Source organism: Nomascus leucogenys, chromosome 22a (genome assembly GCF_006542625.1).
Source record: "Nomascus leucogenys isolate Asia chromosome 22a, Asia_NLE_v1, whole genome shotgun sequence".
Lineage (NCBI taxonomy): Eukaryota > Metazoa > Chordata > Mammalia > Primates > Hylobatidae > Nomascus > Nomascus leucogenys.
This window is the reverse complement of record NC_044402.1, coordinates 41,492,914-41,515,637: the sequence shown is the minus strand read 5'-3', so window position 1 is coordinate 41,515,637 and position 22,724 is coordinate 41,492,914. Positions and strand designations below refer to the sequence as shown.

At 41.5% G+C, this 22,724-nt stretch overlaps 1 pseudogene and 1 gene segment (V, D, J or C); both read left to right on the top strand.

The window, feature by feature from the left end:
* The first annotated feature begins 959 nt into the window (after positions 1-959).
* The window catches only part of LOC101175986, a 711,545-nt gene continuing 689,780 nt past the window's right edge, over positions 960-22,724 (top strand). Inside the window, 2 exon segments of the V gene segment in view lie at positions 960-1,093; positions 1,270-1,554. Coding sequence covers positions 1,042-1,093; positions 1,270-1,554 — 337 coding nt within the window.
* Positions 1,673-3,386, top strand: LOC115832475 (annotated as a pseudogene).

Sequence of the window (22,724 nt, the reverse complement as noted above, 5' to 3'; positions counted from 1 at the left end):
ATACACTTGGAAAAGATGTACATTTGTTTACATTATCTCAATCTGTAGCCTGATGTTTCCTGAGATGTTTCCTCTTTTATGTCAATACTTTGCAATAAGTAAGCCACATATCCGTAATTTCAGATGATCTGTTCTTCCAGAGGAAAATATTTCAGAGTGCATGTCAGATTTTTCATCACAATCTATAGGCTAAACTCTTCCCTTTCATTAGACCAATATTATTAACTCATGGAAGCCTTTCTCCCTCCTTCTATCTTTTATTGTATAATTTAGTCATTTTGAAGAAAACAACACTCATGTTTTGACCTGTGGCACTGTCAATTTCCTGGGAATGGCAAGAACAGGAACAAGGCCAGGCTTGGAGGAGCAGAGCCTGAAATAGCATGCATCTGATATATTTAATGAACCTGTCTTACTCCAATTTTTGTGCTTAAACGCTACCTTCAGAAAGAGTTTTCCTCTGTGAGTGCTGAAACAGGATGGTTAATTTGGCTGATTGATTTTCTGGCCAATTCAAAAAATAGTAGAGGGATAAGGAGGAAACGTTTTACTCCTCAGTAGCTTTGTAGACTGAATCATGGCATTTTCTTAATTTCAAATAGACTGTCGTTAATAAACATGAAAAACCTCTAACTTCTTCAAATATATTTAACATGACTCAGTAGTGTGCTGAGAAGATAAAATGGAATTCTAAAACCTACGTTTGCACTTTTTCTGTCTGCTAATCCACATAATTTCTGACTGGAGGTACACTTGGAATTTACTTTATTTGGCCTTCTGCTGTTTTATGTGCCAGAATCTCCCACAGATACAAGATAATTGGTTTAGCATTTGGGGATCTGACCACAAGGTGGCAGAGCTTCTCTGCTCATGTAGAATGTATGAAAGGATCCTTTTGGTTGACTTCTGTGAGTAGGCTGACGACAGAAGCAGATGCCTCTGTGGACAGTTTAAGAAACCACAGTGCTTTGGAGGAAAGGAAGAGATACTTGATAATATAGCTCTCTTGGCTGGAGATTTCAGGTCCCAGTGGGGAGAACAATGAAGACACTTACTGGATCTTTATTCCTGTTTTTGTGGCTGCAGCTAGACTGTGAGTCGAGAGCTTTTGGGGAACAGAGTGTTTAGTAAATATTCATTAGAAGTCTGAGGAGGAGACTCATCTGGTCTTTTCCAGAATGCCTGAAGTTACTACAGTGAAAAAAATAAAAAAGCAAACTCTAGAGAATGATGACCTGATGATCTTGTCTGACTTTTCCTTTTGCACAGGTATGAATAGAGGCGAGGATGTGGAGCAGAGTCTTTTCCTGGGTGTCCGAGAGGGAGACAGCTCCGTTATAAACTGCACTTACACAGACAGCTCCTCCACCTACTTATATTGGTATAAGCAAGAACCTGGAGCAGGTCTCCAGTTGCTGACATATATTTTTTCAAATATGGACCTGAAACAAGACCAAAGACTCACTGTTCTACTGAATAAGAAGGATAAACACCTGTCTCTGCGCATTGCAGACACCCAGACTGGGGACTCAGCTATCTACTTCTGTGCAGAGAGTACACATTGCTTCTCAGGCACCTGTATCCTGTACCCAAACCGGCACCTGGGACTAAAGCCACACTCTATTTCCTTTACCTTTAAGTCAGGGATTTTGCTGTATTGTATTTTTAATGTATGGACATTACAAAACATCCTAAAAGGTCAGTTTCAAAATGACTTAATAATTTTCAGAACATTTTGATTAAACTCTTTTTGGGAGTTAATGATTTCTTAGTTGATATCCTGGTCTTAGGGTTGACTTTATGGGTGCCATAAAGTCATCTGAATGATTTCTCCCTTACCAAGGACATCTTGGTGTCAGAGAATCCTCTCCTTGATGGAGTCTCTTATCTTTTAACGTTAGTATTTATTAACTTTTTCTAACTATAAATATATTAATTGCACGGTATAGGAAAAAACAGGAAATTATAAAATAGAAAATCAAAATGTCTTGTAATCCTATCATACAGATAATTCATAGCTAACATTTAGTATTCCTTCTTCATTAAAAAAAATTAGGATCGCCTTTCCTGTGGCAGCAGCTGGTGTGAGAGGAGCAGTGGCTCTTTCCTCTCTCTGCCGTGGCATGTGCTCGCCCGCTGATGTCAGCGTACTCTGAGAAGGGAGAGTCATCTGGCAAAAATGTCACTTTGTCTGCTGTACTCAAGGCTCTTTTTTGACCAGATATTGTGAACTTTGTTCACATCAACTTGTGCAAAAACAACAGACAGCTCTATGCTGTCAGTGAATTAGCAGGTCATCAAACCAGTGTTGAGTCGTGGAGTACTGGCAGAGCTGCATCTTGAATTCCCAGAGTTCGAGGTGGTGGCAATCACCATTCTGGCCAGGGAGCTTTTGGAAACGTGTGTCCTGGAGGTCGAATGTTTGCACCAACCAAAACCTGGCTCCATTGGCATAGTGGAGTGAATACAACCCTAAAATGATATGCCATCTCTTCTGCCCTGGCTGCCTCAGCCTTACCAGCACCGGTTATGTCTAAGGGTCATCGTATTGAGGAAGGTCCTGAACTTCTTTTGATAGTCGAAGATAAAGTTGAAGGCTACAAGAAGACCAAGGAGGCTGTTTTGCTTCTTAAGAAACTTAAAGCCTGGAATGGTATCGAAAAGGTCTATGCCTCTCAGCAAATGAGATCCAGCAAGGGAAAAATGAGAAACCATCACCGTATCCAGCGCAGGGGCCCCGCATCATCTATAATGAGGATAATGGTATCGTCAAGGCCTTCAGAAACATCCCTGGAATTACTATGCTTAATATAAGCAAACCGAACATTTTGAAACTTGCTCCTGGTGGGCATGTGGGACGTTTCTGCATTTGGACTCAAAGTGCTTTCTGGAAGTTAGATGAATTTTATGGCACTTGGTATAAAGCTGCTTCTCTCAAGAGTAACTACAATCTTTCCATGCACAAGATGATCAATACGGACCTTAGCAGCATCTTAAAAAGCCCAGAGATCCAGAGAGCCCTTCGAGCACCATGCAAGAAGATTCATCGCAGAGTCCTAAAGAACCCACTGAAACGTCTGAGAATCATGTTGAAGCTAAACCCATATGCACAGATCACGCGCCGGAACACCATTCTTCGCTAGGCCAGGAATAACAAGCTCTGGGTGGATAAGGCGGCAGCAGCACTAGAAGCCAAATCAGATGAGAAGGGGGTTGTAGGCAAGAAGCCTGTGGTAGGTAAGAAAGGAAAGAAGGCCATTGCTGGTGTTAAGAAGCAGAAGAAGCCTCTGATGGGAAAAAAGGCAGCAGCTACCAAGAAACCAGCAGCTGAAAAGAAGCCGGCAGAAAAGAAATCTACTACGGAGGAAAAGCAGCCTGCTGCATAAATTCTTAAATTTGATTATTCCATAAAAGTCAAATCATTTTGAAAAGCTTCTTTTGAATAAAGACCTGATCAAAGAGGCAGTGAGGAAAAAAAATTAGGATCACGCAGACTTGTATTTTAATTTAATAGTATATTCTAACCTGAATGTTTCACATTTCCCCAGTCTTATAAAAATAAATTTTTTAATAATCTTGTGAGTGATTTTAGAAGCCAGCATTTTATTTCTCCTATAATCGTCCCATATATCTGTGGTGAAAGGCAGTTTTTTTCTGAACTCAGGTGTTACCCTTTAAATAGTTTCTTACATGTAGGAAGTTTTAAATTTTCTAGAAATTTATTTTTTCTTCTGTTCTAGAAATAATTTGTTTCTTCAATCACTTATGCTCTTTTCCTCTCATTCTTTCTTCCTCCTTGAAGTGCTGAATGTTTTCATTTGTCCCATTTTTTTTCTATTTTTCACAGCATTTTAAAGGGAAAGTTACATATTTCTAACATCGTATGTTAAGGTTTCTTTCAGCACTGATGATATTGGGATTTATTAAATCTTTGAGGAGCAGACAAGGAGGTCAGGGTTGATTTGGAATTATTTGCCAAGCCAGAAGCCAGGGTGTCTTTTGCTAGTGAGAATGGAACATCACTCATATTGAGACGCCAGTTGGAGAACTTGCTGGAGAGGTACATAGTGGTATCGACTTCTGTGCCTGAATTGCCTTTATATTACCATCTCTTTATTTTTATTTTTTTATTTTTTATTATTATACTTTAGGGTTTTAGGGTACATGTGCACAATGTGCAGGTTTGTTACATATGTATCCATGTGCCATGTTAGTTTGCTGCACCCATTAACTCGTCATTTAGCATTAGGTATATCTCCTAATGCTGTCCCTCCCCCATCCCCCCAACCCACAACAGTCCCCAGAGTGTGATGTTCCCCTTCCTGTGTCCATGAGTTCTCATTGTTCAATTCCCACCTATGAGTGAGAACATGCGGTGCTTGGTTTTTTGTCCTTGCGATAGTTTACTGAGAATGATGTTTTCCAGTTTCATCCATGTCCCTACAAAGGACATGAACTCATCATTTTTTATGGCTGCATAGTATTCCGTGGTGTATATGTGCCACATTTTCTTAATCCAGTCTATCGTTGTTGGACATTTGGGTTGGTTCCAAGTCTTTGCTATTGTGAATAGTGCCGCAATAAACATACGTGTGCATATTACCATCTCTTTGAATGATTGTATCATTCTAACAGGGGGAGTAGTTTGGTGACCTAAGTTCAGTGGTTTGTTTCCTTAAAAATGACAATGATGCTATTTGGTATTCCTCTAATGGCATGCAAACAAACCACAGTTTGTTTCTAAGATTAAAAATTTTGTTTAAAAACAGATGTTTACTTTCTGAAATACCTTATGGAGACAGTTGGTGTTTAGTTTTTCACTTTGTACTCGTTATCATCATTATCATCATCATCATCATCATCATCACCATCAAAGTGGAAGCTAATTCTTCCTCATATAATTAATGATCAGAATTACCCTTTATTATTTTACTCTTTGATCTCTTTCTACTCCCCAGGACCCCTGCCACTGCTTTATAAGTGTTAGTCTAATTGCTCATTTGTCCTTAGAGCTGTCTCAGGTGAGCTTTTATCATGTAGGCAGTAACACATGGGTTGATTGGACTATCCTTCAAGTCTGTCTTCTTTATAATATCTTTAAAAAGTTGCTCAGTTTTTAGGGCTATGACTTGTGCCACTCCTTGTATCCGGCACTTGTGTGTATTTCACCATTTTTAATGTTTTACCAATGGACATTTAAGGAAAGGGGCTAGGTAAAATGCACTGAATACACAGATCCATCAATATGTTTGAAATAATGCATGTGAAGCACCTAGCATGATCCTGGCATGTACTCATCGTTATTTAATACCGAATAGGTACTGACATATCAGCAGACTTCATCCTCAATATGGATGTAGCTAGATAAAAACCAACAGAATGTAGCTTTCTCTTATTTCTGGCTCGGTGTCTCACTTTTTCTGGTATCACAATGCCCACTAAATTGAACACGTCCAAAACTAGAATATGCCTTTTTAATTTTATTTATTTATTTTGAGATGGAGTTTTGCTCTGTTGCCCAGCCTGCAGTGTAGTGGTGTGATCTTGGCTCACTGCAACCTCTGCCTCCTGGGTTCAAGCGATTCTCCTCCCTCAGTCTTCTGAGTAGCTGGGATTACAGGTGCCTGCCACTGTGCCTGGCTAATTTTGTATTTTTAGCAGAGACAGGGTTTCACCATGTTGGCCAGGCTGGTCTTGAACTCCTGACCTCAAGTGATTCACCTGCCTCGGCTTCCCAAACTATTGGGATTACAGGTGTGAGCCACTTCACCTGGCCAATATCTGTCTTTTTAAAAATAAGTTTTTTGATATAGACCTGGCAAGATGGCTGAATAGGAACAGCTCTGGTCTGTAGCTCCTAGCAAGATTGACGCAGAAGGCGGGTGATTTCTGCATTTCCAACTGAGGTACCCGGTTCATCTCACTGGGACTGGTCAGAGAGTGGGTGCAGCCCACAGAGGGTGAGCCAAAGCAGGGTGGGGTGTTGCCTCATCTGGGAAGCAGAAGGGGTCAGGGAATTCCCTTCCCTAGCCAAGATAGCCGTGAGGGACTGTGCCGTGAGGAATGGTGCACTCCAGCCCAGACACTGTGCTTTTCCCATGGTCTTCACAACCCACAGACCCACAGGAGATTTCCTCCAGTGCCTATGCCACCAGAGACCTGGGTTTCAAGCACAAAACTGGGCGGCTGTTTGGGCAGACACTGAGCTAGCTTCAGAATTTTTTTTTCATATGCCAGTGGTGCCTGAAATGCCAGCAAGACAGAACCATTCACTCCCCTGGAAAGGGGGCTGAAGCCAGGGAGCCAAGTGATCTGGCTTAGCGGATCCCACCCCCAAAGAGCCCAGCAAGCTAAGATTCACTGGCTTGAAATTCTCGCTGCCAGCACAGCAATCTGAGTTCGACCTGGGACACTCGAGCTTGGTGGGGAGAGGGGTGTCTGCCGTTGCTGAGGCTTGAGTAGGCGGTTTTACCCTTACAGTGTAAACAAAGCCGCTGGGAAGTTCAAACTGGGCAGAGCCCACCACAGCCCAGCAAGCCTGCTGTGGCCAGTCTGCCTCTCTAGATTCCTCCTCTCTGGGCAGGGCATCTCTGAAAAAAAAAAAAAGCAGCAGCCCCAGTCAGAGTCTCACAGATAAAACCCCATCTCCCTGAGACAGAGCACCTGTGGGGGCAGCTTCAGCAGACTTAAATGTCCCTGCCTGATAGCTCTGAAGAGAGCAGCGGATCTCCCAGCACAGTGTTCGAGCTCTGCAAAGGGTCAGACTGTCTCCTCAAGTGGGTCCCTGACCCTGTGTCTCCTGACTGAGAAACACCTCCCAGTTGGGGCCAACAGACACCTCATACGGGACAGCTCTGGCTGGCATATGGCGGGTGCCCCTCTGGGACAAATCTTCCAGAGGAAGGAACAGGCAGCAATCTTTGCTGTTCTGCAGCCTCTGCTGGTGATACCCAGGCAAACAGGGTCTGGAGTGGACCTCCAGCAAACTCCAGCAGACCCGGAGCAGAGAAGCCAGAGTGTTAGAAGGAAAACGAATGAACAGAAGGCAATAGCATCAACATCAACAAAAAGGAAGTCCATTTAGAGACCTCCCATCTGAAGGTCACTAACATCAAAGACCAAAGGTAGATAAATCCACGAAGATGGGGAGAAACCAGCACAAAAAGTCTGAAATTCAGAAAACCAGAATGCCTCTTCTCTTCCAAAGGATCACAACTCCTTGCCAGCAAGGCAACAAAACTGGATGGAGAACGAGTTTTACGAATTGACAGAAGTAGGCTTCAGAAGGTGGGTAATAAACTCCTCTGAGCTAAAGGGGTATGTTACAACCCACTACAAAGAAGCTAAGAATGTTGAAAACAGGTTAGGTGAACTGCTAAATAGAATAACCAGTTTAGAGAAGAACATAAATGACCTGATGGAGATGAAAAACACAGAATGAGAACTTTGTGAAGCATACGCAAGTATCCATAGCCAAATCAATCAAGGGGAAGAAAGGATATCAGAGATTGAAGATCAACTTAATGAAATAAAGTGAGAAGACAAAATTAGAGAAAAAAGAATGAAAAGGAACGAACAAAGCCTCCAAGAAATATGGGACTATGTGAAAAGACCAAATCTACATTTGATTGGTGTACCTGAAAGTGATGGGGAGAATGGAACCAAGTTGGAAAACTCTTCAGGATATTATCCAGGAGAACTTCCCCAACCTAGCAAGACAGGCCAACATTCAAATTAAGGAAATACAGAGAACACCACAAACATACTCCTCGGGAAGAGCAACCCCAAGACACATAATCATCAGATTCACCAAGGTCGAAATGAAGGAAAAAATGTTAAGGGCAGCCAGAGAGAAAGGTCGGGTTACCCACAAAGGGAAGCCCATCAGACTAACAGCTGATCTCTCTGCAGAAACCCTACAAGCCAGAAGAGAGTGGGGGCCAATATTCAACATTCTTTTTTTTTTTCATCGTTTCAGCTTTATTTTATATTACATCAAAATTACAATTTTGAAACTTTATGGAGACCATAAAACATTCACTTTCAAAAAATTACCCTTGTTGCCTATAGTATCTTTTCCATAGGCATATTCTACATGTGCTTTATGATTCCTTAATTTTATTTTGTTATTATTTTTTATTATACTTTAAGTTCTAGGGTACATGTGCACATCTTGCAGGTTTGTTACATACGTATACATGTGCCATGTTGGTGTGCTGCACCCATTAACTTGTCATTTAGCATTAGGTATGTCTTCTAATGCTATCCCTCCCCTATCCCCCAACCCCAAAACAGGCCCCGGTGTGTGATGTTCCCCTTCCTATGTCCATGTGTTCTTATTGTTCAATTCCCACCTATGAGTGAGAACATGCGGTGTTTGGTTTTTTGTCCTTGCGATAGTTTGCTGAGAATGATGGTTTCCAGCTTCATCCATGTCCCTACAAAGGACATGAACTCATCATTTTTTATGGCTGCATAGTATTCCATGGTGTATATGTGCCACATTTTCTTAATCCAGTCTATCGTTGTTGGACATTTGGGTTGGTTCCAAGTCTTTGCTATTGTGAATAGTGCGCAATAAACATACATGTGCATGTGTCTTCATAGCAGCATGATTTATAACCCTTTGGGTATATATCCAGTAATGGGATGGCTGGGTCAAATGGTATTTCTAGTTCTAGATCCCTGAGGAATCGCCACACTGACTTCCACAATGGTTGAACTAGTTTACAGTCCCTCCAACAGTGTAAAAGTGTTTCTATTTCTCCACATCCTCTCCAGCACCTGTTGTTTCCTGACTTTTTAATGATTGCCATTCTAACTGGTGTGAGATGGTATCTCATTGTGATTTTGATTTGCATTTCTCTGATGGCCAGTGATGATGAGCATTTTTTCATGTGTTTGTTGGCTGCATAAATGTCTTCCTTTGAGAAGTGTCTGTTCATATGCTTTGCCCACTTGTTGATGGGGTTGTTTTGTTCTCATAAATTTGTTTGAGTTCATTGTAGATTCTGGATATTAGTCCTTCGTCAGATGAGTAGATTGCAAAAATTTTCTCCCATTCTGTAGGTTGTCTGTTCATGCTGATGGTAGTTTCTTTTGATGTGCAGAAGCTCTTTAGTTTAATTAGATCCCATATGCCAATTTTGGCTTTTGCTGCCATCACTTTTGGTGTTTTAGACATGAAGTATGTGCCCATGCCTATGTCCTGGATGGCATTGCCTAGGTTTTCTTCTAGGGGTTTTATGGTTTTAGGTCTAACATGTAAGTCTTTAATCCATCTTGAATTAATTTTTGTATAAGGTGTAAGGAAGGGATCCAGTTTCAACTTTCTACATAAGGCTAGCCAGTTTTCCCAGCACCATTTATTAAATAGGGAATCCTTTCCCCATTGCTTGTTTTTGTCAGGTTTGTCAAAGATCAGATAGTTGTAGATATGTGGCATTATTTCTGAGGGCTCTGTTCTGTTCCATTGGTCCATATCTCTGTTTTGGTACCAGTACCATGCTGTTTTGGTTACTGTAGACTTGTAGTATAGTTTGAAGTCAGGTAGCGTGATGCCTCCAGCTTTGTTCTTTTGGCTTAGGATTGACTTGGTGATGCGGGCTCTTTTTTGGTTCCATATGAACTTTAAAGTAGTTTTTTCCAATTCTGTGAAGAAAATCATTGGTAGCTTAATGGGGATGGCATTAAATCTATAAATTACCTTGGGCAGTATGGCCATTTTCACAATATTGATTCTTCCTACCCATGAACATGGAATGTTCTTCCATTTGTTTGTATCCTCTTTTATTTCATTGAGAAGTGGTTTGTAGTCTTTCTTGAAGAGGTCCTTCACATCCCTTGTAAGTTGGATTCCTAGGCATTTTATTCTCTTTGAAGCAATTGTGAATGGGAGTTCACTCATGATTTGGCTCTCTGTTTTTCTGTTATTGGTGTATAAGAATGCTTGTGATTTTTGCACATTGATTTTGTATCCTGAGACTTTGCTAAGTTGCTTATCAGCTTAAGGAGATTTTGGGCTGAGATGATGGGGTTTTCTAAATATACAATCATGTCATCTGCAAACAGGGACAATTTGACTTCCTCTTTTCCTAATTGAATGCCCTTTATTTCCTTCTCCTGCCTGATTGCCCTGGCCAGAACTTCCAACACTATGTTGAATAGGAGTGGTGAGAGAGGGCATCCCTGTCTTGTGCCAGTTTTCAAAGAGAATGCTTCCAGTTTTTGCCCATTCAGTATGATATTGGCTGTGGGTTTTTCATAGATAGGTCTTATTATTTTGAGATATGTCCCATCAATACCTAATTTATTGAGAGTTTTTAGTATGAAGGTTGTTGAATTTTGTCAAAGGCCTTTTCTATATCTATTGAGATAATCATGTGGTTTTTGTCTTTGGTTCTGTTTATACGCTGGATTACATTTATTGATTTGCATATGTTGAACCAGCCTTGCATCCCAGGGATGAAGCCCACTTGATCATGGTGGATAAGCTTTTTGATGTGCTGCTGGATTCGGTTTGCCAGTATTTTACTGAGGATTTTTGCATCGATGTTCATCAGGGATATTGGTCTAAAATTCTCTTTTTTTGTTGCGTCTCTGCCAGGTTTTGGTATCAGGATGATGCTGGCCTCATAAAATGTGTTAGGGAGGATTCCCTCTTTTTCTATATATTGGAATAGTTTCAGAAGGAATGGTACCAGCTCCACCTTGTAACTCTGGTAGAATTCGGATGTGAATCCACCTGGTCTTGGACTTTTTTTGTTGGTAAGCTATTAATTATTGCCTCAATTTCAAAGCCTGTTCTTGGTCTATTCAGAGATTCAACTTCTTCCTGGTTTAATCTCGGGAGGGTGTATGTGTCCAGGAATTTATTCATTTCTTCTAGATTTTCTAGTTTATTTGCATAGAGGTGTTTATAGTATTCTCTGATGGTAGTTTGTATTTCTGTGGGATCGGTGTTGATATCCCCTTTATCATTTTTTATTGCATCTATTTGATTCTTCTCTCTTTTCTTCTTTATTAGTCTTGCTAGTGGTCTATCAATTTTGTTGATCTTTTCAAAAAACCAGCTCCTGGATTCATTGACTTTTTGAAGGGTTTTTTGTGTCTCTATCTCCTTCAGTTTTGCTCTGATCTTAGTTATTTCTTGCCTTCTGTTAGCTTTTGAATGTGTTTTCTCTTGCTTCTGTAGTTGTTTTAATTGTGATGTTAGGGTGTCAATTTTAGATCTTTCCTGCTTTCTCTTGTGGGCATTTAGTGCTATAAATTTCCCTGTACACACTGCTTTGAATGTGTCCCAGAGATTCTGGTATGTTGTGTCTTTGTTCTCATTGGTTTCAAAGAACATCTTTATTTCTGCCTTCATTTCGTTATGTACCCAGTAGTCATTCAGGAGCAGGTTGTTCAGTTTCCATGTAGTTGAGCGGTTTTGAGTGAGTTTTTTAATCCTGAGTTCTAATTTGCGTTGTTCCATTATTATAACAACTTTCTGAACACAAGAGGGCAGTATTTCCTATCCCGTCAGAGCCTTTCTCAGATTTGAAATGAAGTTCACGGCATAGCTGGATTAGGCCAGTACGTGTAAGGGGCTGAACTGGCTTGCCATTGATTGGCTGGATAGGAAGGCCAGAACTTCCTTCTAGGGATAGAAGAACCCCAGTAACACCTATCAAACTAAACAGAATGGCTTTTTGGCTGAGAAGGCTGGGTCTACATTTCAGGCCACATTTGGGGAGACGAATGGAGTCATTCCTGGGAGGTGTTTTGCTGATTTTGTGGCTTCAAGTGGACTGTGAGTTGGAGATTTCCTGTTGGTGGAGACAGAGAGATCCAGGGCTGCAGTGCACAGGATGAAGGGGAAGGGCTAGGATCCATTCTTCCTCATCTTTGGTTATATCTGGGGTTGTGGGAGGAACATAGACAAAAGAGTGTCAGTGTAGTGACTAACCCTCCAACTTTTGGTGTTGTGTTTCTGCCTAGGGGTGAAGAGCCAAAAGATAGAACAGAATTCTGAGGCCCTGAACATTCAGGAGGGTAAAACGGCCACCTTGACCTGCAACTATACAAACTATTCTCCAGCATACTTACTGTGGTACCGACAAGATCCAGGAAGAGGCCCTGTTTTCTTACTACTCATACGTGAAAATGAGAAAGAAAAAAGGAAAGAAAGACTGAAGGTCACCTTTGATACCACCCTTAAACAGAGTTTGTTTCATATCACAGCCTCCCAGCCTGCAGACTCAGCTACCTACCTCTGTGCTCTAGACACACAGTAGTGCCCTGGCAGCTGCTTCCTGCACCCAAACTCTGCTAACTCTTACAATCAGAGCTCATGGCTGTGCTGTCTCCCAAAGGCTAATCACGGCTCCTGACGGAATGGGGGGTGTTACTTGAAAGGGCATTTTTCAAAACAAACAAATGCTCTGAAGAATTCCTCAGAGAAAGGAGGGAGGACTTGCTTTTAAAAAATACATAAATTCTGCTTAGTTTTTGTGACTAGCCTAGAACAGGGTGATAAATTTATGGGGTTAAGCACATTACACTTAAGCATTAAAACATGGATTCTTCTAGATGAAAAAATAATCCAAACATTTTTGAGTCCCTTCCCAAACTGAACACTGAATAATGATGATGATGATGATAATGATAAAAAATTGACCTTTTTAAAAATTGCTCATCTTATGAATGGATAATCATGCTATATTGGGAAACATACCGTAAGTCATGCCATTGCAGAGATAAATTTAGAGCCCTTGTTTACTATGTATGTGGTATCATTGAGTAGGTCAATATACAAGTCTTCTTTTTCATTTGTTTCTTAAGAGACAGGGTCACACTCTGTCACCCAGGCTGGAGGCTGGAGTGCAATAGCACAATCATAGCTCACTGCAGCCCACAACTCCTGGGCTTAAGTGATCCTCCTGCTTCAGCCTCCTGAGTAGCTGGAATTACAAGCACACACCACCATGCCTGGGTTGTACAACTCTTTTAAGAAAGAGAACTTACACCTGCTCATGTTAGGCATGGGTTCTGAGTTGAGGACTTCTCCGTTGTTATTGCCTGCATTGCCATTTCTATCAACTTCTGTCATCTATGTATTACCTTGTTCCTTGATCTATTTTTAGATTATTGCCAAGACAGACAGATCCCATAGATCATGGCATGTTCAGTTACTAACATGGCAGAATCTGTGGGCTTTGACTAACTCTGTTTGAGGCTAGGGCTGATATTTCTGTCTGCTTTGGGCCACATATAGTCACTGCCAAAATGATATGATCATGAAGCTGTTTATGTTTGAGTGTAGGAAGAGGTGCAGAGAGAATATATGTAGGATAATAGGGGAAGAAAACAATACACCTAGAAAAATAGAATTTGAGGATGAGAAGTCCCTTCTTTTAATCACCATTAATAAAATAGAGGCAGCTAGGAATAAGAAAATAATGGGCTCTGAGTTACTGGCATCTGGGATTTGATAGTCAGAGAGAAGGAGAGTTCAATGCAGAGATTGTTAACCATAGTTGGACATCTTGAAGGTTCATAAACTCCCTGAAATTGAGAATAGATGGAATATTATTATGACATAATTATTGTTTGGGAGGAGTTTTCCTCCCATTTCTGGCAATGAACCAGAAAAGATTCATGTAATTTGAATATGGATGAGAGTTATGTCAGAACAGGGGGCTGAGAGAAGGATGAAGGATTGTTCAACAGCTCAGGCCCAGAGATGAGGACAGACCTAAGAAATGATTGAATGTAGGATAATTTAGAATGGAGTAAATAATTTTCTCCAACAGGAATTGGAATGTCTTTCCCTTTGTAATAAATGGGGGGTATAAATTACAACTGGCAGTACAGCATTCAAAAGTATGGGCATGGGAGTGCAACACATCGGTGGAAAATTCTGACCTAGTCAATGACTGGGCTGTGTTGTCTTGGGGAAGTGTTTCTAGATCTCTGAGTACCAAATTCCTCTCCTGTGAAATGCTAGTAATAGAAGTACCTCATAGGATTATTGTTAAGAATACATAAAATTATAAAAATATATACAATGCAACTACTGTGGTGGCAGGTACACCAGTGCACTAGAAATTCAACAGAAACTTGTTTACAGTTGGTTCCTTCATTTCTTTCAGGAAATTAAAACTCAAATTTTCTGCTCTGAGCATTAAATATATCTTTTTTATGTTCTATTTCAATAATCTTTTTACTAATCACCTCAAAATCTATTTGAAATAATTTGGCATGTAAATATATGAATGATCTGTATTTCACAAACCAGAGACATTAACAAATATTATTGAGTACCTGCTATGTGCCAGACACTGCTATGTACAGTAGGGATGCATCAATGAATAAAATAGACAAAAGTTTTGGCTCTCCTGGAGCTTATATTTTATTGAAAAAACAGAGTGAACAAAAAATGTGATAAATAATATAGTATGTTAGAAGACAGTAAGTACTATGGGAAAAGTAGACCAAGGTAATGGGGATGGGAAATGTGGAGGTGAAGCTGTCTCCAGTTGGAATTTTAAATGTGGGGAGGGAGTTGTGGTAGTTCTTATTGAATAAGTATGTGAAGAAAGTGGGGGAGGAAGTAATAAAGTTATCTAGGAGAGCATGAACCACCTTGGCAAAATTATGACGGTAAGAGAAATCTGACATAGCTGACTCCATTTTGCTTCTAATCTCCAAGCAGTCCTGTTCATTCCTGGGTGTAGGCCAAGCTGACTTTGGGAGAAATTTAGTTTATAGTTTAACCTTAAAGCAAAGATGATAATAGTCCTTCCCCAAACAACCACTTCCTTGGTTGGGGGACCAAAACTGCCTTTGTAAAACTAACAAATTAGCCGTAAGATTAGAAATTATGACTCAGGAGTTATACAGGCAGAGGTCACAACATTAGTAACCTCCCCACTTGCTCCTATGGATATCAGCTCTATCATACGACCTAAGATTGGTGTTCAAGGTATTTTTCAGACTCTAAATCCTGCTGGACCAGCAGGTGCCACCTGGACTGGTAAACTGCCTCAACTGGTTTTGTGATCCCATCCAGGAACTGACTCAGCGCAAGAAGATATCTTCAACTCCCTGTGATGTCATCCCCAACCCAACCAACCAGCACTTGTCAATCACTAGCCCCCTGTTCACCAAATTATCCTTAAAAACCCACATTTTTGGGTCTCCAAATTCTTGAGTGCTGTGGGTGGGGGTCTGGATTCTTGATATTGGGCTTTGAGTCTATTCCTGATGACTTTTGGTTTGGTAAAAAATCTTGATTTAGAGCCAGCTCTTTTTACATGGTTTAATAATATAATCTATGCATTATTATTAATGCATAGATTATTATTAGTGTACTTCTCTGTATGGAAAAGAAGTCTGATCTCTTTAGGGTACTGTTTTAACTCAACCTTGGGTCCTTCTTACTGGAAAGATTTCTTTCTTTTCTTTGATACACCGTAATTTATTCATTGTTTTCATAAGCACCATTGCAGAGGAAACAGATTTTTGTTTTTTAGGAAAGCTGATCCAAAATTTAGAGATTATGAGTTTATTGGAGGTCTCTGATTAAAATAGGATTACCATACAAAATATTTTTTAAGGCAAAACAATCTTTCATTTTATTTGTTTGCACAGGTGACACCATTGTCCACATGGAACCACAACGATTTATGAAAATTCTGGCATGTCTTGCCAGTTGTTCCAACTGAAAAATATCCTATGCTTGGAAATGTGTTTCTATCTCAGAGTCTAAAATTTAAGCTAAGAATCTTGAGCATGCTGTGGTAAAATAGAAAGAATAACTACATTTAAGTAAATATCGAGCAACTATTTGCTTTCCTTATTTTCCTCCCAACTCTTCTGGTTTTTTTTTTTTTTTTTGAGACAGAGTCTCGCTGTCACCCAGGCTGGAGTGCAGTGGCGCCATCTCGGCTCACTGCAGGCTCTGCCCCCCCAGGTTCACGCCATTCTCCTGCCTCAGCCTCCCGAGTAGCTGGGACGACAGGCACCCGCCACCACGCCCAGCTAATTTTTTGTATTTTTAGTAGAGACGGGGTTTCACCGTGTTAGCCAGGATGGTCTCAATCTCCTGACCTCGTGATCCACCCACCTCGGCCTCCCAAAGTGCTGGGATTACAGGCATGAGCCACTGCTCCTAGACTCCAAACTGGTTTTTGAAGTGTTGTAACTTTGTGATTTGACTCTCGAGAGTGGTTTCTGAGAGTCCCTGTTTCACCACTTCCTTGACAGCCTTGGTATTTTCAAACTTAAATTTTGTTTGTCAACCTGATGAGTGTAAATGCTTTAATTTGCATTTATTTGATTATTAGCGAAGGGTATCGTCTTTTTATATACTTATTAGTCAAATGAGTTCCTTCTTTTCTGAATTCCCTGTTCTTCTATGGAGCTTTCACTATTTTCTACACGATTTATGGGCATTTATTAAAGGTTCTTGAAAATAATCTAGTGTAACCTGTCTTGATAAATGTCTTCTATATATGGCTTGCTTCTTCGTTTTTACCTATGGTTATTTTGTATGCAGATAGTTAAATTTTAATGTAGTCAAATTACTAGTCTTTTCTTTTATAGTTTAGTGTTATGTATCAAAGATAACAATCTTTCTTACTACGAGGCCTTAATACAGTGTTTTCCAATGTTTTCCTCTAATTATTTTAAATTTAATTTTTCTCATTTGGGTATAGTAATGTTGTTTTTGAACAAAGCTTGAGGAAAAGTTATATTTTCTCTCTCCCCACTCCAATAAATAATACTAGGTATTCAACAGTTTTATCTTTCTCCCATATTGGTTCTTCCGTCTGTTTCCCAGCTAATTATCTTCCACTGCTGAAGAAAGATCTTCCTGAGAACTCTACCTAATAATCCATGAATTATGAGTTTTTCCAGTTTGACTGCTGGGAACAGGCAAGATTCCCGTTCCCATGGGAGCACCAGGTGGGCAGTGCTCCTTCTAATCCTCTTGGATGTTTTTTTCCACTGGCCTCAGGTAGTTGTCTCCCATGCATGTGCTGGCCAGTATTCTGCTAGGTACTCAAGGGAGACCCTATGCAGTTCTCTCCAGTTCTTTCTCTGTGCATCTCTTCCCCATTGGGTGCCCTATGATGTGAATTCTATCTGCCTTGATCTCCCAGATCTGAACTCTGTTTCAACTCACAGAACTGAAAAAGAAGTTAACCTGAGCCCCTTCCCCATTTATTATGAAAGACAGGAATTTTTCACAGAAACATTAAAAAGCGAATGTTAAATTAGCATTTTAAAAGTTATATTTTAGGCAAATTTCCAAATAAACAAACTGGTTAAGACACAATTTTTTCACTTCTAATTTTGCATCAAAATTAGATTCTCTTTTTTAAAAAATTATTTTATTTTGTTTATTAATTTTTTTGAGACAGACACTCACTCTGTCACCCAGGCTGGAGTGCAGTGGCAGGATTTTTGCTCACTGCAACCTCCACCTCCTGGGTTCTGGTGATTCTTGTGCCTCAGCTTCCCAAGTGGCTGGGATTACATGCATGTGCCACCACGCCCAGCTAATTTTTGTGTTTTTAGTAGAGATGGGTTTCATCATGTTGCCCAGGCTGGTCTTGAACTCCTGGTCTCAAGTGATCCGCCTGCCTTGCCCTCCCAAACCGCTGGAATTAGAGGTGTGAGCTACTGCATCTGAATAAAAGTGGATTCCCTAGTCTTCCCAGGACGTAATGGATCTACAGGGCCCTGTCCAATCAGTGCTGCTGGTTTCCTTCCAGTCTGCTCTTAGCTTTGTATTTACGTTCTCCATTATTTTCTGGAGAAAGACCATCCAAAAGCCATATCTAAAGAACTGCATTTTGGGGAGATTTGTAAAAGCCACAATGTTGCTAATCTAAATCAAATGTAACTATTTTATAATTACACATAAAGTAGATTAAATGAATTATAGGAAAAAGGAAAATTATTTGATTCTTTGTGGATAAATGGTATGCAAAAGGATTTATATTCTTAGTATATGGTACTATTCACAAATCTGTACTGTTACACAGCTACACATGCATATCTTTCTGCTATTTAGAAGAAATTAAAGAGGAAAGCTGGAAGCATCAAATCTGCATGATGTTTTTGAGGGATGGAGTAGGGAGGTTGTGGCTATCATGGGTGCAAAGTTGAGTTGGCAAGAGTCAAAGAGGACTTCTAGTTTTAATTTTAATTGATGTTTTTTCAAAGCATGCCATTGATGTCATTCACATAATATTATTTAAAATGATGTGGATAGGCTGGGTGTGGCGAGCTCACGCCTGTAATTCCAGCACTTTGGGAGGCCGAAGTGGGCAGATCACTTGAGGCCAGGAATTCGAGACCAGCCTGGGCAACATAGTGAAACCCCGTCAACCCTGTCTCTACTAAAGATACAAAAATTAGCCAGGAGTGCTGGCACATGCCTATAATCCCAGGTACTTAGGTACTTGGGAGGCTGAGGCACAAGAATTGCTTAAACCGGGGAGGTGAGATTGCACCCCCGGACTCCAGCCTGGGTGGAGTGACACAGTGAGACTCTGTCTCCAAAAAAAAAAAAAAAAAAAAGATCTGGATAAAATCAAATGGATTTTGATTTTGTCAATAGTGGTATGATCTGGGTTACTCTCTATAATATAATTTGTTATAGTTAAAAAAAATTTGTGCTTGAAATCAAGACACTGTTGAGGCTGGGGATATGAAGCCACTTATCTTTTGATTAATTCTTAAGTTTACAGCTCTATGATACAATCATATGCTGGTGCCTAAAAATATAATACTGACATCTTAAATGTAAGTTTTCCTCCAAGATATTTCTTTCTCACACTGCATTCTTGACTGAGTGACTAAGGTTTGTCATCACATTCTCTTACCTCTCTCTAAGGATTCTGCCATATTTGCTCCCAGCACCCATATATCTGATCCTGATGGCAGTGGTGGCCTGTCTGGAGCAGCTGTTGCGGGGATGCTGGCTGCAGTGGGGGAGGTGTGGCCAGGGCTTTGCACTCCACAGAGCTGAAGGGAGCCGAGAACAGGCAGGAATTCCCTGCCTCCTACCGAGTCGGTAGAGGGGAAGCGCTGTGCTCCTGGGTGCAACTGCAGCTGCCCAGCTTTGGCTCCAGACCCAGGAATCCTTGTGCTTTTGGGGCCTGGGAAGCCTCCCTGCCCCCACAGGCTCAGAAGTGCCTGCTCCCATTCCCTGGCCTCTCCTCACTCCTGGCGCCCACTCTGAGTTTGGAGCAAAGTTGTGGCAAAAGTTGCAAAGTTGAGTCTGGGTGCTCTGGCAACCGGGCCCGGTGTACACGTGCTCAGGGAAGTGCTGTCACACCAGCCCCTTAGACGCTGCCTCAGCCCCCTCTGGACTTTGGGCACTGCTGAACATGGGAAGGAGGCTTGGAGTAGGGGCTGAGGGAAGCTTGGTGTGGGCCTACAGGCACCCCTCTGCGATGGTCTGAAGCCTGGGGGCTGGGCTGCCTGTTCTGGGTGGAGTCCACCACCCAGAGTGGGAACTTACCATGCTTTTTCTGGGTCCACACATGGACCAATCAGCACACACTTTTGAACACATAAAAATGGGTTTCAAACCCATAAAATGTCTTTTGAAAAATGTCTTTTGAACCCATAAAAAATGTCTTTTTAACCCATAAAAATCTTGAACTCAGCCAGATTCACACAGATGTCGGGACTATCAACTGCAGAAAGGAGCTACCCACTTTGGGTCTCCTTGACTTGTCAGGACAACCTGCCTGTGGAAAGGAGCTACCCATTTCAGGTCTCCTGAGAGCTGTTCTGTCACTCAGTGAAGCTCCTCTCTGCCTTACTCACCCTCCATTTGTCCACATATCTCATTCTTCCTGGATGTGGGATAAGACCTCGGGACCTGCTGAATGATGGGACTGAAAGAACTGTAACACAAACAGGGCTGAACACCACCGCCCCCCCCAACATTGCACCCCCTATGCTCACCACACTGTGGGCAATGAGAAGGAGAGAAGAGCTGTGGCCCTTTAAGGAGCCCAGACCTAGCAGCTCCCTGAGCCAGGGCTGTGACACCCTCTTTGGGGCTCTGCAGTTCCAAGCGTCTCCAAGCTTCTGGGTGCCACTGCATTCCCTGGTGCCTATCGTGGAAGCTGCTTGTGGTATGCCTGGTCCAGCTTCAGCCTGGCAGGGAGCCAGGGCCTGTGCTGGCACCTGGAGCTGCTCACCCCACCGTAGCCGGCATACCTGGCTGTGGGCAATGGCCGGACCCTTCACTCACTCACACACCCCTTTCCACTCCATGCCTGGCTTACCCTTGGCAGCCATGGTATCTGGGCCAGTAGCATGAGCTGAATGCAGCCTGCTGGGCTGAGTAGGTGGATCAAGCCCAGTGGGCCCAAGCAAAACTTGGGCAAAGATACCACTGGCCACAGAGGTTTTGAGCTGGAAAAGTGACACCTTAAGTGTCCTGTGACAATCCTACAGAAAAGTTGTATTACTTTCTAGAGTATATTTCCAAATACATATTCCTAACATTCACTTTGATATGGCTATGGAAGGCTTTGCATTGTGTGTTATTTTCTTTTTCTTTTTTTGTTTTTAAGACGGAGTTTTGCTCTGTCATCCAGGATGGAGTGCAGTGGCGTGATCTCAGCTTACTGCAACCTTTGCCTCCCAGGTTCAAGCAATTCTCCTGCCTCAGCCTCCTGAGTAGCTGGGACTACAGGCACATGCTGCCATGCCCAGCTAAGTGTTGGATTTTTAGTAGAGACAGGGTTTCACTATGTTGGCCAGGCTCATCTCGAACTTCTGACCTTGTGATCCACCTGCCTCGGCCTCCCAAAGTGCTGGGATTACAGGTGTGAGCCACCACGTCTGGCCACTATGTGTTATTTGGAACCTCCATGTACCTATGTTAGCTTTCCTTGGTTTTATCAGTTGAGATTGTTGTATTTTGAAGAGAACATATATCCAGTTTCTTCGGTTTTGCCCATCTGCTCCATAATCACTGGTGATAGTTTTGCTCTGAGATAGATCAGGCCTCGATGAACAGATTAATAAAAGGAAAACAACAGGAGAAAGTCATGATGATCACATTATAGAGGTTTATAAAATAAGAACAATTCCTCCAGTTTAGAAGTTGGAGGAATTTTTGCACGTGGTGTTAGCAGATGTGCACAGTGTTAACATTTCTTTAATAATTTTGCTTATAGTCACAAGGTGACATGGTTCTCTTTCATTTGTAAACTATGTCTTTCTTATACCTAGGAATATGTTTACGTTAGAGGAGCGTATCTCTGATTGGTTGACAGACAGACAGGATGTTTCATTTATTAGATTAAAAGAAACAAACAATAAAAGCTTTGTTTGGCTGCGTAATTTTATGCAGCATTTTAGGTATCAAGACAAAGTATCAGATGGAGAAGATGCGGAGACCTGTCCTAATTATGTTTTGTCTATGTCTTGGCTGTAAGTTGAGGGTTCTAAGAACTGGGGACCCCAGGAGACATTTATTCAAGTCCTACTGGGGAGATGGAGATGTAGTCTGGACTTACTTGTCATTGCTTGTTGGAGATTAAGAAATAAAATTATGAAAGGTTTAAATTAAAATGTACATATTGTACCTGATGTCTTTCTGAATAGGGGCAAATGGAGAAAAGCAGGTGGAGCACAGCCCTCATTTTCTGGGATCCCAGCAGGGAGACGTTGCCTCCGTGAGCTGCATGTACTCTGTCAGTCGTTTTAACAATTTGCAGTGGTACAGACAAAATACAGGGATGGGTCCTAAACACCTGTTATCCATGTATTCAGCTGGATATGAGAAGCAGAAAGGAAGACTAAATGCTACATTACTGAAGAATGGAAGCAGCTTGTACATTACAGCCGTGCAGCCTGAAGATTCAGCCACCTACTTCTGTGCTGTAGATGCACAGTACTCCCTAGGCACCTGCAACCTGTATCCAAACCTGCAACTGGGTAGAAGTACCATAACAGAAGCATCAGCAATAGGGCCCCTGAGCCTGAGTGGACGTGAAGAACTAAGGCATGAGTATGACCAGAGATGGGAGGAGATAAAGGGTGCTGTTCATTTGACTCATGTATCTTTTATCAGGCCACCCTTCACAAAGACCGTCTTTGTGCCTTATTTGAATTAATCAATCCTGACCCTTCCTGTCTTCGGCAGAATCCTTTAGAGCCCAGGTCAGTCTTCTAGTGTAGAGAGCACCTGTCCTCTTCTCAGGCCTGGTGGAAACACATGTCAGAGAAATTTGAAGACTGTTGTTTTTCTACTATAAAATCTGACAAAGGAACTACAATGGTTGGAATCATATGTGAAAAATGCTGTAGCAGTGGTTTTCATTTACTCGCCCACTGAACAAGTATCTCTCAGCTCCTGATATGTGCCAGGTACTCTTTAGGCATTGGGATACATTGGTATTGAACATAGCAGATAAGCCATCATAGAGCTCATGTTTGTTAAGGTTCTGGGATACACAAAGGGGAAACCAAGTCTGACTAGGATTTAGAGGTTCCCAAGAAATTGCACCAAGAGTTTAGTTTCATCTTCATCAATCATTTTTCCCATGGAAACACGGTTAAAGATTGGGGACAGCTGAATGCTGCTTGAATCTGTGGGTCAAGAATTGGCTTCACATGTTGAGGTATTGTCTGCCAGAGTCGAGGAGAAATGCCAGGTGGTTTTCGGTATCATCTGACCATTTCCAAACAAGTCTGGA